The 16,661-nt window shown below is 43.0% G+C and overlaps 1 protein-coding gene across 1 annotated transcript in view; it reads right to left on the minus strand.

Annotated features, from left to right (window-relative positions):
- Nucleotides 1-16,661, minus strand: part of CEMIP2 (cell migration inducing hyaluronidase 2) — a 130,595-nt gene that overhangs the window by 22,382 nt on the left and 91,552 nt on the right. Inside the window, exons 16-17 of the mRNA XM_075317937.1 lie at nucleotides 12,730-12,907; nucleotides 4,799-5,014 (exon numbers count right to left, since the gene is read on the minus strand). Coding sequence (XP_075174052.1) covers nucleotides 4,799-5,014; nucleotides 12,730-12,907 — 394 coding nt within the window. The remainder of the gene's footprint in view (nucleotides 1-4,798; nucleotides 5,015-12,729; nucleotides 12,908-16,661) is intronic.

Here is a 16,661-nt window from a genome sequence, read left to right on the forward strand (position 1 = left end):
AACTGCATGCAGATTTTGTTGCGGTTTTTTACCGCAGGTGTGGGATTCTTTAAGAGGGTCTGGATTTTCCTTGAGAAAAAGTCACTTTCTAGTGCGCACATAGCCTAACTCAGCAGTGTGAGTAATTGTGAATATGAGCACACTGAGCCTAAAGAGGGCCTGTATTGCTGTGTAGGCAAGATCCTGTCATTACTTTGCCTGAATTGAAAAAGGAACGATTTTTGTTATGCGTGTGCCGAAACAAAAAAAAAAAAAAATACAGTATGTGTTTCATTTAAAGATCTGTGCAAGCGTATGGAGCTCAATAAACCTCATTGTTTTGACACAAGAACCCAGTGCCTTTGTGAACTAATGGTAACCTAACAGAGATAGAGATAGAGATATAGAGATATATATATTATATATATATATATATATATATATATATATATATATATATATATATATATATATATATATATATATATAATTAGTTATAGTACCCGGCGTTGCCCGTGATTGTAACTGTCTCTCTCCCAGTCTCTGCCTGTGTGTCGCGGTCTGTCTGTCTCTTTCCTTGTCTGTCTCTATGTGTGCGTCTGTCTGTCTGTCTGTTTCTCTCTTTGCCCGGGCTGTCTGTCTATCAGTCTCACCACCGACATCATATTACCTCACACATAAGTTTCTTATACTAACAGTTTAATTTTGTTCCTATAGCAACCACTGACAGTTGTTATTTATAGCCTGAAGCTCCCACCTCCATTCAGTTTAATAGAGGCATGATTTTTGGAGAGTAGTTAGGTCCAGAAATATTTGGACAGTGACACAAGTTTTGTTATTTTAGCTGTTTACAAAAACAGGTTCAGAAATACAATTTTTATATATATATATATATATATATATATATATATATATATATATATATATATATATATATATATATATATATATATATATATATATATATATATATATATATATATATATATATATATATATAATATGGGCTGAAAGTGCACACTCCCAGCTGCAATATGAGAGTTTTCACATCCAAATCGGAGAAAGGGTTTAGGAATCATAGCTCTGTAATGCATAACCTCCTCTTTTTCAAGGGACCAAAAGTAATTAGACAAGGGACTCTAAGGGCTGCAATTAACTCTGAAGGCGTCTCCCTCGTTAACCTGTAATCAATGAAGTAGTTAAAAGGTCTGGGGTTGATTACAGGTGTGTGGTTTTGCATTTGGAAGCTGTTGCTGTGACCAGGTCTAAGGAACTCTCAATTGAGGTGAAGCAGGACATCCTGAGGCTGAAAAAAAAAGAAAAAATCCATCAGAGAGATAGCAGACATGCTTGGAGTAGCAAAATCAACAGTCGGGTACATTCTGAGAAAAAAGGAATTGACTGGTGAGCTTGGGAACTCAAAAAGGCCTTGGCGTCCACGGATGACAACAGTGGTGGATGATCGCCGCATACTTTTTTTGGTGAAGAAGAACCCGTTCACAACATCAACTGAAGTCCAGAACACTCTCAGTGAAGTAGGTGTATCTGTCTCTAAGTCAACAGTAAAGAGAAGACTCCATGAAAGTAAATACAAAGGGTTCACATCTAGATGCAAACCATTCATCAATTCCAAAAATAGACAGGCCAGAGTTAAATTTGCTGAAAAACACCTCATGAAGCCAGCTCAGTTCTGGAAAAGTATTCTATGGACAGATGAGACAAAGATCAACCTGTACCAGAATGATGGGAAGAAAAAGTTTGGAGAAGAAAGGGAACGGCACATGATCCAAGGCACACCACATCCTCTGTAAAACATGGTGGAGGCAACGTGATGGCATGGGCATGCATGGCTTTCAATGGCACTGGGTCACTTGTGTTTATTGATGACATAACAGCAGACAAGAGTAGCCGGATGAATTCTGAAGTGTACTGGGATATACTTTCAGCCCAGATTCAGCCAAATGCCGCAAAGTTGATCGGACGGCGCTTCATAGTACAGATGGACAATGACTCCAAGCATACAGCCAAAGCTACCCAGGAGTTCATGAGTGCAAAAAAGTGGAACATTCTGCAATGGCCAAGTCAATCACCAGATCTTAACCCAATTGAGCATGCATTTCACTTGCTCAAATCCAGACTTAAGACGGAAAGACCCACAAACAAGCAAGACCTGAAGGCTGCGGCTGTAAAGGCCTGGCAAAGCATTAAGAAGGAGGAAACCCAGCGTTTGGTGATGTCCATGGGTTCCAGACTTAAGGCAGTGATTGCCTCCAAAGGACTCGCAACAAAATATTGACAATAAAAATATTATGTTTGGGTTTGGTTTATTTGTCCAATTACTTTTGACCTCCTAAAATGTGGAGTGTTTGTAAAGAAATGTGTATAATTCCTACAATTTCTATCAGATATTTTTGTTCAAACCTTCAAATTAAACGTTACAATCTGCACTTGAATTCTGTTGTAGAGGTTTCATTTCAAATCCAATGTGGTGGCATACAGAGCCCAACTCGCGAAAATTGTGTCACTGTCCAAATATTTCTGGACCTAACTAAGTGTGTGACGCCCTGGCCGGACCAAGTAGTCACAAATAGGCAACAGCAGCCGACCTTCAAAACCCTAGTCACCCCCCTCAGGGCTGGATGGACACACCAGGGGGCGGAACCAGGCGGTTGGAAGATGCCCACCGAGGAGTCTAGACAGCCCGGGGCAGGAAAGTAAACAGACAAGTGTTAGAGTTCAAGTTGGAGAGGAGTGTGGGCTGGAGCTGTGCCCAGCTCCAGCAGAGGCGAATACCCCCAAATTGAACGGCGCCAGGGTAGGAGCCCTGGTGCCATTGGCTAGGAGGCAGACGGCGGTCTCCGTCTGCAGGAGCCGGGAAGACGGCTCGGTGGAACCGAGGTGGACCGGGATAGGGTTGTAGCCCGCCGGTACCGACCCGGGGAACAGACTCGGAAACCGGAGCACACAGAGGGGTACTCTGACCCTGAAGCCGGGACCAGAAGCAACTGGAACCGGTTAATTAACCAATTGAGGCCAGGATTAGAGGTCCTGTCCCACCCAAAGTCCCTATTAGAAGACAACAGCCCACCGAGGGGGATAGAAGGCCACCGCCAGGGCTCAGAGATCCCACGGGCCAGTGTCTGCGGGCAAGGGCTCCTTAGGCCACATCCAGCCGGGAGCGGACTCCTGAAGTTGCAAGCACAGGCAGTCCACCGTTCTAAAAAGGTGCAGGAGAAAGACAGAGACCACCAGCCGAGTGGGGGAACCAGAACGCAGCCGGCTGTGGGCACCGACCACCATCACCTTGGTTTACCAGAGACTTGTGTGTTTCCTTAATAGTGAGTACACCAGCACCATGCGGCCGCCCATCTCCCTGCACCAAACCCCAACAGGTCCCGGCGCCACCATCACTGCCCACGGAGGGGTTAACAACTTGCTACATAACATCTCCCCCCGGGTGCCCCGTAACTGCAGCGGTGGTGTCCAACCTCACCACACACCATGGTTGGCGTCACGAACTTAATACGGCTCAGCCCGTACATATATGTCCTACGTCCACCATCCCCCACCCTTTTCATTCGGAGTGTCTGCGGGACCCCCGGGTCCAGAGACCCTCGAGCCACCCACCGGAAGGTCCGGATCCGAGCAGCGGCAGGCTGTTGGCACGGGGGCGGCACAAGTGTAAAGCGCAGGGTTAAAGTTTCCCACCCAAACATAGTCTATGATGTTCCCTCAGTCACATGGGGTGTCTGTGCAAAATTTCGTGATTGTAAATGCGACGTTGCGGATTCCTTTAGCGGACACACACACACACACACACACACACACACACACACCTTTATATATTAGATATATACAAAAAGTAAATTAGCAATTACTTGAAAATCTTTACTGCAAGATCCAATTCATAGAATGATTTGTCTTACAACTCGGAATGCCAAACAGCAAAATAAAATACAGATGGGGCCTCCATCTTGAAACCCATTGGTTTGATTTTATGCTGAATTATTAAGGTCTGTGTGTGTATACTTGTTTATTGGGACAGTGCCATTTCTTATTGCGAAAAGGGAACTCTAAGTGGAGAGAGTTGTAAAGTAAATATCCCCCATTCACCACTTAAAGAGTAACCGTCGTTTTAATTATTACTTCATAAAATCAATGTACACATGAAAATAAGACATATTACAAAGTTGGTTATCAGAAATATTTGCTTCTTTCTCTGCCAGAATTGATCAGTCATTACAAAATTCTCAATTCCGAATTAAAATCTGTATTTGGTGAAGACTTTCCCATTACTGAGATAGGAGATGGCAGTTGGTGCTGATGAGATTCTATGTAGATAGCAGAGGGAGAAAGGGGTGGAGCTCTAACCTGCCCCTCCCTCTCCCAGAATCTCATCAGCATCAACTGCCATCTCCTATGTAGATAGCAGAGGGAGAAAGGGGTGGAGCTCTAACCTGCCCCTCCCTCTCCCAGAATCTCATCAGCATCAACTGCCGTCTCCTATCTCAATAATGTCTTCACTTAATACAGATTTTACCTCAGAATTGAGAATTTTGATACTGACTGATCAATTCTGGCAGAGAAAGAAGATCTGTCTGATAAGAAATATTACAAAGTTGCTTATTTTCATGTGCACTACGGATTTAGGAGATAAACATTAAAACAGTTACACTTTAAGCAGTCCTTACCCATATGGACATCAACTAACTAAATGAAAACCTTTACTTCACTAATATAACAAAAGCTAGACCTTTAAACTTTTGTTTCTACCACTTATGAGAATACAATACATATTCACACTCTTCAATGATCTAACCTGAGCATATTTTCCACTGCAGATGACCCCATTCCAGTCTGTAACATTGACGCATTTGGGATGTCGGATCAAAAAGTTGTCCATTCGTGCTACGTAGGTATCATTATAATTTGTTACAGATCCATCCACGTCATGAAAGATAGAGTTTTTGTCTCCGTCCATGTCACCGGTTTCAAACCATGGCCCAGACTGACCAAAAAACGCCCTCAATGAAACCTAGAAGTTGGGTATAAGAAAGAAAAAAAAAAATAAGATTTTTGCATGATTTTCTTAGTATTACACAGTGAAAAAAATCCCAAGACCACCTTTTATAGTGAAGACCTCTTGATAAAACAGACCAAGCTTTTCTAGTGCAGATTTACAGTTCCACCATCTATTATGCATAATTGCACTGTATTTAAAAGGGGAAAAGGAAAATGGGAGGAAGGAAAGGTTATAAATTCTTAAATATCTATTAGCTATTCACATTCATCTTGCCTAGGAAGATAACACTAATACATTAAAATAGCCACCATATTATTATATTGACAGAAACATGTCCTAAAATGTTAATAGAACAGGCACCTTTAAGTATGTGCAATAGGAAGGGCTGGTGAGGTGACTAGGAGAACATACCGTATTTTTCGGACTATAAGATGCACTTTTTTTCCCACAAAATTTTGGGGGAAAGTGGGGGTCGAGTCTTCTAGTCTGATGGCTATGGTGAGGGGGGGGTGCGGGTCATCGGCGGCATAAGCAGCGCCTACCGTGACGACGTGGGCCCACTCATTATCTCTTTTCACATGCACTGCATCCCAACACCCATCATCTCTCAGCGCTGAAGCCGGCGCTGACAGGTGGGCGGGATGATGGATGGGGGGGTACGCGTGATCTGGCCCCCCTGTCAGCGCCGGCTTCAGCACTGACAGATGATGGGAGTCGGGATGCAGTACATGTGAAAAGCGATATACAGCCGGTCCACGTGATCATTCCTGGCAACTACAACCTGGAGTGATCATGTGTGGCTATATTCACTGCGGGGGGGGGGGGGGGGGGTTCACATCATCATCAGTGCAGGGGGCAGTGAATAAGTATACTCACCGGCCACCGATCCCTGCAGCATCGCGATGTCCTCCTGTCTGCCGGTCCGCTGATGTGTGTGAAAAGCGGTGCGCACAGCGATGACGTCATCGCTGTGCGCCCAGCTCCACACAGGCCAGCGGCGCTGCTGCTGGCATAGACAGGAAGACGAGCGATGCTGTGTGGAGTGAGGAAAGGTGAGTATAAATGTTTATTTTTTTGTGTGCCACAGGATGCGAGCCATATACCCAGATGGGGGTATATAGCAGGATTGGGGCACATATCAGGATGGGAGTATATAGCAGGATTGGGATATATAGCAGGATTGTTGCACATATCAAGATGGGGGTATTTATCAGGATGTGGGCATATACGGTACCTGGATGTGGGCACATACCAGGATGTCAGACATATATACAAGGATGGGGATCATATACAAGGCAGGAGGATCATTACCAGGATGGGGTACCTTAGTAGAGAATTTGGGGACATTACCCCCATAACAGTGTCAACAGCAGATCCTCGCTCCATAACAGTGTCATGACCACATTTTTTGCTTAAAATTTCATTTTCCTATTTTCCTCCTCTAAAACCAGGGTGCGTCTTATGGTCCGGTGCGTCTTATGGTCCGAAAGATACGGTATACAGCACATACTGTCAAGCCATCTTCAGTCCATGTTCCCGCATGCAGGGAATAGAACATTGGTTTATACATAATATATGTGTGTGATTATACAGAGACAATTTTAGAGAATATTAGGAGGTTGATAAACTGCCCCTTGTACCCTATAAGGCTAAATTTTGTGGTCAGGTTCCCTTAAAAAGTATTATTTAAAAAATAAAATAAAATAAATAAATAAAAAATCACTGAATTCACAGAAAACCCATTTAAAAAAACACTAATTTAAACACAATAAGAAGTGTGCCTGCATCTGAGCAAACTAAACATTGACAAATCTCCCGGGCCAGATTGCATTCATCCATGGATATTGAGGTAATCGAGGTCAGTAATTGACAGACCACTATATCTTATCTTAAGGTACCGTCACACATAACGAGATCGCTAGCGACATCGCTGCTGAGTCACGGTTTCTGTGACGCAGTAGCGATCCAGTTCGTGATCTCGTTATGTGTGACACCTACCAGCGATTAGGCCCCTGCTGTGAGATCTCTAGTCGTTGCAGAATGGTCCAGGCCATTTTCTTCAAAGGCGATGTCCTGCTGGGCAGAACACATCGCTGTGTTTGACACTGTGTGAAAGGGTCACAGTGACTGCTGAGATCGTTATACAGGTCACTACTGCGACCTGTATTGTTCCTGCATCGCTGGTAAGGTCTGACTGTGTGACATCTCACCAACGACCTCCCAGCGATCCCCATCAGGTCGCATCATTTTCGGGATCGCTGGTAAGTAGTTGTGTGTGACTGGGCTTTTAGACTCTCTTGTATTAAAATTGGTGCCTCAAGATTGGAAGATGGTAGATGTGGTGCTAATATTTAAGAAAGGTAAAAGAAAGAGGGTGGATCCAAGCAACTATCATCCCGTAAGTCTGCCATCAGTGGTGTGCAAAGTTTTTGAAGGCATTATAAGAGATGACCTGCAAAAATATATCATGAAAGATAAGTCGTGTTTAACCAACATGTTGGGTTTCTACGATAAAGGTAAGTACTGTGATTTATCTGGACTTTGACACTTTACCACATAACAGCCTTATAATGAAATCCAGAAAAGGTGACACATGGAGCAAACTCTGCAGGCCCAGCCAGATAGGATAGCTAGACCATCAATAAATTACTGACACACCCAACACACCCTTGATCAGTGGTGAAATCAATGGACAAATGTGTACATGGCATTTCTGAACTTGGGAAAGGAGCCAATTACCCAGCCAACCAATTATTAATATTTATTTTTAGACCACCATTGATTCCACGGTGCTGTACATGAGAATGGGTTATATACAGAATACATATACAAATTACAACAGACAGACTGGTACAGAGGGAAGAGGACCCTGACCTGTGGGCTAACATGCTCTAGGATATGGGGGAGGAGACCGTAGGTAGGGTGGACGGCACGGTAGTGAAGCAGCTCTGGATATTTCTGCTGGCCCACTTAAAAAGTCCCACTTGCTGGCGGTGAGTGCACAAGTTTCACGTGCCGATTAAAAAAAAAAAAAAAAAAAAAAAAAGTCTAGCAATTGCATTTTACGTAGCTGTAACCCCCTGGGTGATTACGCAAGACAAAATCATGAAATTCCTGCAACCAGCCCAATCTCTGGTACACAGGAATAAATTTGGATCCTGGAGTAGTATTACTGCTTAAAATCCTTAGGATTCCATATAAACTACAATATGCTGAGGTAGAATGGAGCATGGAGGTTCTGAAGTAGAAACCAAATCAACATCTCCTCCCAACGGTCCAAGAGCTGGAAGGCATAATTTCCATCGGTGTGGTCTCAGGTAGGTGGACCAATTCGGGGAAAATAGCTGAAAACCCTTGACGCTCATCATACATTTCTCAAATCCTGCAATCCAATTGAATGGCCCGAGTCATGACCTCTTCCACGGAACAGGGTGGAGTATGCAAAGCCAGAGCATCTTTAACTATATCCAAAAGGCCACAGTGAAGCTGAATCGTTCCACAGAACCTCTGTCAACCATCACTGTAACGTGGTACTAGCCCTCAGTGGTGTGGCCCCTGTGTCAGGTTCATCATCTTTCCCTCAGCAACTTGGATTCAGTGAAGTTAGTTATAGATTAACGCTAAGGTGTCAAGAGATGTCAACAGATGACCATCGGATTGTGAGGACAAAGAAATACCCAAATCTGAGGAACCCCTTGAAGTAGGGATATTATTATTCCCACCCGCTGGACCTAATTTATTTAGGTTGTGTCTGAACATTTCAATTGTGGGAGACAATCTGCACCCAATGCCAACTGAGGTGTTCTAACCGCCTGACCAAAAGTAAGATTGTAACCCTCTGATGAAAGGGTCCTCTCCCCTCTACCAGTTTGCCACAGTTTTCTCACTAGAATTTATAGATTTATTATGTATATAAACCCTCTCACATTTACAACACCATGGAATCAATGGTGCTTTAACAATAAATATGTCTAAAATATATGTGACTTTCGAGAAATTCTAGTCAGCTTATTGAAAACAGAACATCTAACAGTATTACAATGGGTTCCTTAGCATAAGTGAAGACACATGTTATTAACCTCCATAGTGTTTAATATAGGAAAGCTACCCCAGATGGGCAGTAAAATATACAAAAGGAAGCAATGCTATAATCAAAAGATGCGGTCTGCTCTACGACAGATTTCTGGGTTAAAATATGGAGTCCAAAGATTCAAGAAACCATTGTTCATCCTCTCTAGTTCTGGAGGTCCAATAATTAAGCCCAGCAGTGGAACATATGTAATCGTTACATAGCATACGATATACATAATAAAAGGCAAAATGTACAGAAACACTGTGCTGAAAACACTCAAGAAATGATACATCCCAAATGCTGCAGCTGCTGTTAGTCACAGGCCACCATGCGGCTCTTGGAGTCGTGAACTATTTTTGCCAGGGGAGTTTTTTGGTCATCAGATGTGTTTTTTCTCTTCCTCAATATTTTGTATTTTAGCTGTTCAGATTAAAAAAAAAGTTAAAACCTAAAATAAATCTTCTAGTCTTTAATGGGTTAAGAGCGCCGTACAATTCGAAATCATCCTGTTGCCTGTAATGACATCATCCCCACACAAGCCGAGCCGGGGAAAGCTTCATATCTACAGAATTGCTGCTGTTCTGCTGAATACCTTTGTATACGCAGGGATCACTGCCATGTCCTCCAGCGCAAACAAAAATGTCTGGCTGCGAGGAAGGAAAACTGAACAATGTCCAAAAGTCTAAAAGAGGACACAAAATCTCTCTGCTCTAAAGCAGCAGAAAGTATCTGGTAAACCCGTGAAGGATCCCTCAGACAGACATTAAATACTCCCGGAGAAGAGAAGTCGGCTTCTATCCCCTCTAGGATTGAAACATTTGCACTTCTGGAAAGAATTACCAAGCCGAGAACTGGGCCTGTTACTGTACCTGGCTGCAGCTAAAAGCTCCTTTCATGCTGGTGATCCCTGGGATAGTCAAGAAGGAGCACTAATTCCTGTATTCTCCTAACAGCTGCCATTCATTTAAGGTAGAAAAGGCAAGATTTTACCGCAGAGGATTCGTAGACACCTTCGGTTATGTAGTTTGTCATTTTAGAACATGTAGATGGCAATAACTCAACAACCAGAAGAGATCGCACAATACGGAGTCACAGATACAATGGCTCCACTCAGTGTGCCCAGAAGACGGTGCAGAACGCTAGATCCCCGAGTGCCATTACCTAGAGGACAGAGCGCAGACGGATGGCAGGAATATGGTGGGATATTTATAGCATCACTCCAGCGGGTATTTGTTTCACCGATAGGAGAGGTGGTTTTTAACCTCTTTAACCCAGCAATTTTCTATTTTTTGTTTTGTCTTTTTTCCTCCCTTTCTTCCAAGAGCCATAACTTTTTTACTTTTCCTTCAATATAGCCATATGAGGGCTTCCTTTTTGTGGGATGAGATGAACATTTGAATGACACCATTCATTCTGTGATGCACTGTAGTGGAAAATGGGCACCCAAAAAAAATCCCAAGTGTATTTTGTATATTTTTACCCACACCATGTTTATTATATGGTAAAAAACTGACCTTGCAATAGGATTCTTCAGGTCAGTACAGGTTCATGGATAGCAATCATGTATAGTTTTCTTTTTATAAAGAAGATGAAAATAAAAGAAAGCAAACAAAAACACAAAACAAAATTTGCAGCGTCCCCGAATGGACACAGAGACAGACACAGAGACAGACACAGAGACAGACACAGAGACAGACACAGAGACAGACACAGAGACAGACACAGAGACAGACACAGAGACAGACACAGAGACAGACACAGAGACAGACACAGAGACAGACACAGAGACAGACACAGACACACCTTCCCTCCCCTCCCCTCAATTTTCAGGAACCAGGATTTGGGGCTGTATGAGGATTTGCCAAATCACATTTGACATCAAAATATTAAAAAAAAAAAAAAAAAAGATTTATTTTTTCTACACTTTTTAAATTTGGTTTTACTAAAGTCCCTATGGGACTTGAAGCTGGCAGTCCCTCAGCAGTGGTGCTCATAGGATCTAAGTTTTGACGGGTCATCGGATGACACTTGGCTGTCACGACAAGTCATCAGCACCCTGTGGTCTTGTCACGGGGCTGCTGATGATGGCGGAGATTGACAGAGGGATTTAACTAGTTAACAGGTGCGGGTGGACATCGCCAGAGAAACATGTTGGCTCGCCGCACAAGCCTGCATTAAAAAGACACAACCTTGGACATACCAGTATGTGCAAGGTGGTAATAGGGTTGATCTAAGGTCTCTAACCCCCGTTTTATACTCTTCCTTCTGTTTTCACCTTATCAGCACCCTCTCATCGATCTCAGACGGTTTGTGACCTGCCGGATCACTCCAGGGTTTCATGGTGTCTGCTGGAGTTCACTCTTCAATGAAATATTTTACCTGCGGTGGTGCTGCAGGGAATTTGAGCCCTTACTGCCACATTTCCTAACACTATCCTTTTTGGCTCTTTTACGCCAGTCCTGGGCAGCTTCGCCAGAGTGGGCAGAGAGCTTGGATAAGATGTGGCAAAGTCTTCAAAATTTATACCACTTTAGTGATATAAATCTTGCCAGAAATGTACTCTAGTCCCTGACGTTGTACGATCTGCCAGATTCATTAAAGGGAATCTTTCACCAGGTTTTTGCTTCCCCATCTGAGAGCAGCATAATATAGAGACAGAGACTGTGATTCCAGGGATGTGTCACTTACTGAGCTCCTTAATTACAAAATGATCATTCACATCAATAGGACGTCAACCATACGAATCAATCATCAATTATAAAATGAATGCCAGAAATCAGAGCACTTAAAATCTGCAAAATACACAGTATATAGGTTTGTATAGAAAGAGCAGCAGAATTCAGGGCAGGCTGGGCATTTTCAAACCTGCAGCATATAAATTCTGTAAGGCTATGTGCACACATCTTTTCTAGGCAGGTAAACCCCCCTTCCAGAAGTTTTTTTCCAAAGTAATACCTGCCTGAAAATAACATACTCTTAGGGTGGCTTTACACACTACGACATCGCTAAAGCGATCTCGTTGGGGGGGGGGGGTCACAGAATTTGTGACGCACATCCGGCCGCGTTAGCGATGTCGTTGCGTGTGACACCTATGAGCGATTTTGAATTGTTGCAAAAACGTTCAAAGTCGCTAATCTGTGACATCCCCCCTATTCCCAATTATCGTTGCTGCTGCAGTAACGATGTTGTTCCTCGTTCCTGCGGCAGCACACATCGCTGTGTGACACCACAGGAACGAGGAACATCTCCTTACCTGCGTCCCGCCAGCAATGAGGAAGGAAGGAGGTGGGTGGGATGTTCGTCCCGTTCATCTCCGCCCCTCCGCTTTGATTGGGCGCCCGCTTAGTGACGTCGCTGTGACGTCGAACGAACCACCCCCTTAGAAAGGAGGTGGTTTGCCGGTCACAGCGACGGCGCTAGGCAGGTAAGTAGTGTGACTGTTCCTAGCGATGTTGTGCGCCACGGGCAGCGATTTGCCAGTGTCGCGCAATCGATGGGGGCGGGTACGCACGCTAGCGATATCGGTAAGGATATCGCAGCGTGTGAAGCGGGCCTTAGATTGCCACAACGTTTCCACCCTCTACGTCCTGTGGAATTACCCTTTAAATGAATTATGCCTTTACACTTTAAAGAATCACCTACATGAGATACTTACATTCGCTCCAAACTTGAGGAATGAAACATTATTCCTAGGAGTGAGCTGCCACGGATTCTTCATTAGGAAGCCAATTGCACTGGTGTAACGGTCAGATGTTGGCACAAAGTTTTTAAAAGTACTCTTTTTAAGACGAATAGGCCCATCGTAAATCTGAAATCCTCTAATTGGGAAAGTTCTGAAAGACATAACAAATAAAGTCAATTCAGTTGTCGGATAGTGCCCCATCCGCTTCGATGGTGAAGACGTGTAGGGAAAGTTAGGTTACTACTGTATCAATAACTTCTAGAAGTCACAAAAAAAAACAAAAAAAAAAAAAAAAAAAAAACTGTCAACTGTTTAAGGGTCAGGACAAATTAACTTTTGTCGTTCCCTTGTTCCAAAAGAACATTCTTTGTTCAATCAACAGCCATGGTAGGGCTTGTTTTTTTGCAAGACAAGTGTTAGTTTTGAATGACCCCACTCATTTCATCATATTTCGCCAACATTTTTTGTTTTTACGGGTATTGTGCGGTAAAAATGACATGGCAATACAATTCTCCAGTTCGCTATAGATTACAGCAATGCCAAATATAAGTTATGGGTTTTTTTCTTACATCCTGAGCTAGTTTTTATTGATACCCTTTTAGGGTACATGATATTCTGTATAGCTTTTTAGTGTATTCTTAAGGGAGGGTTAATGGTTTGTCTACAATGGCTACACATCGGTCAACACATTTTAATGGCTCGTTGGATGTACTAGAGCTCACAACAAAATCAAAGAACTCCAAACTGATGTACTAGAGCTCAGCCCTCTAAGGGTACTTTCACACTTCATTGTTTTTTTTTTTTGGCGCAATCCGCTGTCTTGGGAAACAGCGGAATCCGTTAACGGATTCCGTTGTTTCCCATAGACTTGCATTGATGATGGATTGTACCAAAAGTACCTGCGCTGCTTCCGTTGGCCGATGCTCCGTTGCTTCCGCCGAGCGGAAGCAACACAGAATGTAACGTTAAATGCTGGTGTCAAAATGACGCCAACCAACGGATTCCGTTAAAATTTATAATGGTTCCCTATGGTAGCGGATTCCGTTGCTAAGTGCTTAACAACGGAATCCGCTGCTGGATTCCGCTAATTTCTACTGAGCATGCCCAGAATGAAAAAAAAATGAAAAAAAGAAATAAAACAGAGCCGACGGATTCCGTTAGACGGACGCCTAACGGACGCCAAACGGATGCAACGGTCCGTTATTTCACAGGAATCAGCTAACGGATTTCCTGTGAAATAACGGACCCGTTGCATCCGTTGACACCACAAAAATAACGGATGCGTCAAAACGACGCAGCAACGGACCCAGCGGATTCAACCCAACGCAAGTGTGAAACTAGCCTTAGGACATGAGTCCTACTATATATTACAAGAATGGCTGGACACTTCATACGTGGCTCACGTTACATAGCCGGCATCTGCCTGTAACAGCAACGTCTGGAGTGAGCATCAAACACTTAACCGTTAATATGGAGCTGTCAAGTACTGACTGTGCCATGTAAGCGGTGCGATTGTCAGTATAAGCTTTTGCACCAGTTCTCAGTCCTTCGAGATGCCATTGCAAGGAGCCGATGTTTACTTTGGTTGCCAACTACCTGCTGGATGCCCTGAGGCTGTTGTCCTAGTCCCTTTGTAAACTTCAGCCTTCCATCATATACACCTTATGGACCCATCTGATAAATGACACTAAAGGCCGCTTTACACACAACGATATCGCTAGCGATCTCGTTAGCAATGAGACACGCCCAGATCATTGTTACGATTTGCCGAGATCGCTCATAGGTCGTTTTGTAGCGGTCACACGTACACATCTCACAAACGACGCTACATCGTTCAGCGATATATTGTTTGACCAAGGCGGTCGTGTGGATGTTGTTCGTCGTTGGCAGGGTGTCAAACGTAGCAATATGTCTGCTGCCTTCCAAACGATGAACAATATTTTGAAACTGAACGACGTGTCAACGATCAACGATTTTCAACCTATCTGCGATTGTTCAGAGTCGCACGTAGGTGTCACACGCAACGACGTCGCTAACGATGACGGAAGTGCGTCACGAAAACAGTGACCCCCAACGACATATCGTCAGATAAATCTTAGCGTGTAAAGCGGCCTTAACTCAAGTGTCATAGGGTCTACAATTTAGAACAGATTTTTTTTGTATTTCACCATAATGTTCTCTGGAGCATAAAAACTCCCTTGCAAAAGATACACTTATAACATATGTATATCTTCATGTTAATGAAAAATTCTAGATTTCTCTTAGTCCGTATTCATGCGCACTTGAAACCCGTATTAGTATTGGATTGCAATACATATTCTGAGCAGGGGTCCTCCTGACCTGAGCCAACTGCCTGCTATACACTTTAGCTCTGATCACAAGAACCACTGGTCAGGCCAGGCACTGCAAGCATGTGCCACGTTTTACAGATGTGCATATTTGGCTATAGACCACAACAAGCTGGGTTCCAAAAATGTACTTAACAGAAGAACTCAAATTAAAAAGCACTGCATTAATTCACACCAGAACACAAATAAATACGCGGAAAGCATTCAGACCATAATTTATGACTTCTACTTTAACTATTGTTTTCACATTCATTTTTAATACGGAGCTTATTCTAAATATGTTCACAACCCACCACCCCCAAAACACACATCTAAAAGAGCTATGGGAAAGCAATTTCCATGCTCGCCAAGACAAAACTATAGCTTTCACACAGAGAAACATGTATCCAATTTTTGTATGGTATTACCATATGAAGTACTCTATCCACTCTGTTCATTAATAACAGCAATTAAGGGAATTTACAGAACCTAAAAAGTATGAGATACATATATACATCCAATTTAGTTGCTCTATTTATGAGGATTTAGGTCTGGCCTTTGACTGGCCATTTAAACACACAAATATGCTTTCATCTAAACAATTCTGTTGCAGCTCTGGAAATATGTTAGGGGTCTTTGTCCATGCTAGCTGTGTCCCCTACATAGCATGTGAAAGAAGGTGGTCAGATGAGACTAAAATGAGAACTTTTAGAGCTAAATAAAAAAACAGTGTGGTGGAAAACACAGCACATCACCCTGAAAACACCATCCCTACTGTCGAACATGGTGGTGGCAGCATCATGCTGTGGAGATGCTTTTTTCCAGCAGGGACAGATAAGGTAAGAGTTAATCAGAAAATGGAACGAGGTAAACACAGGGCAATCCTGGAGAAAAAAAAAAAAACAGTTAAGAGTCTGCAAAACTGGGGCAGATGTTCATCTTTCAGCAGGACAACGACTCTAAACATACTGCTAGAGCTACAATGGGATGGTTTTGATCAAAGCATATTAATGTGTTGGAATGGCCCAGTCAAAAACCAGACCTAAACCTCATTAAGAATCTGTGGCAAGACTTCAAAATTGCTGTTCACAGACGTTCTTCATCCAAGCTCACTGAGCTAGAGCCATGTTGCAAAGAAGAACGGGCAAAAACTTTAGCCTATAGATGTGCAAATCTGGTAGAGAAATTCCCCAAAGACTTGCAGCAATAATTGCAGAGAAAGGTGATCCTACAAAAGTATTGACTCGGGGGAGGTGGGGTTGAGGGGCTGACTAGAAATGCATATCACAATTCTCAGACTTCTTTTTTAGAAAAATTTAAAAAGCCATGCATCACTTACTTTACACTTCACAAATAATTCCTACTTTGTGACGGTATATCATAAAAGCCCAATAAAATATATTTAAGTTTGTGGGTGTAAGGTGGAAAAGTTCAAGGGGTATGAATACTTTTTCAAAGCACTGTATATCTATACATCTATGGAGAGACATTCTAATATATACACATCAATATACTGTACATACATATAATATATAATTCTCATTCTGTCTAAGAAACTACGTCATACGCTGAAACCGC

The sequence above is a fragment of the Anomaloglossus baeobatrachus genome, chromosome 1 (assembly GCF_048569485.1).
Source record: "Anomaloglossus baeobatrachus isolate aAnoBae1 chromosome 1, aAnoBae1.hap1, whole genome shotgun sequence".
NCBI classification, from domain to species: Eukaryota; Metazoa; Chordata; class Amphibia; order Anura; family Aromobatidae; genus Anomaloglossus; species Anomaloglossus baeobatrachus.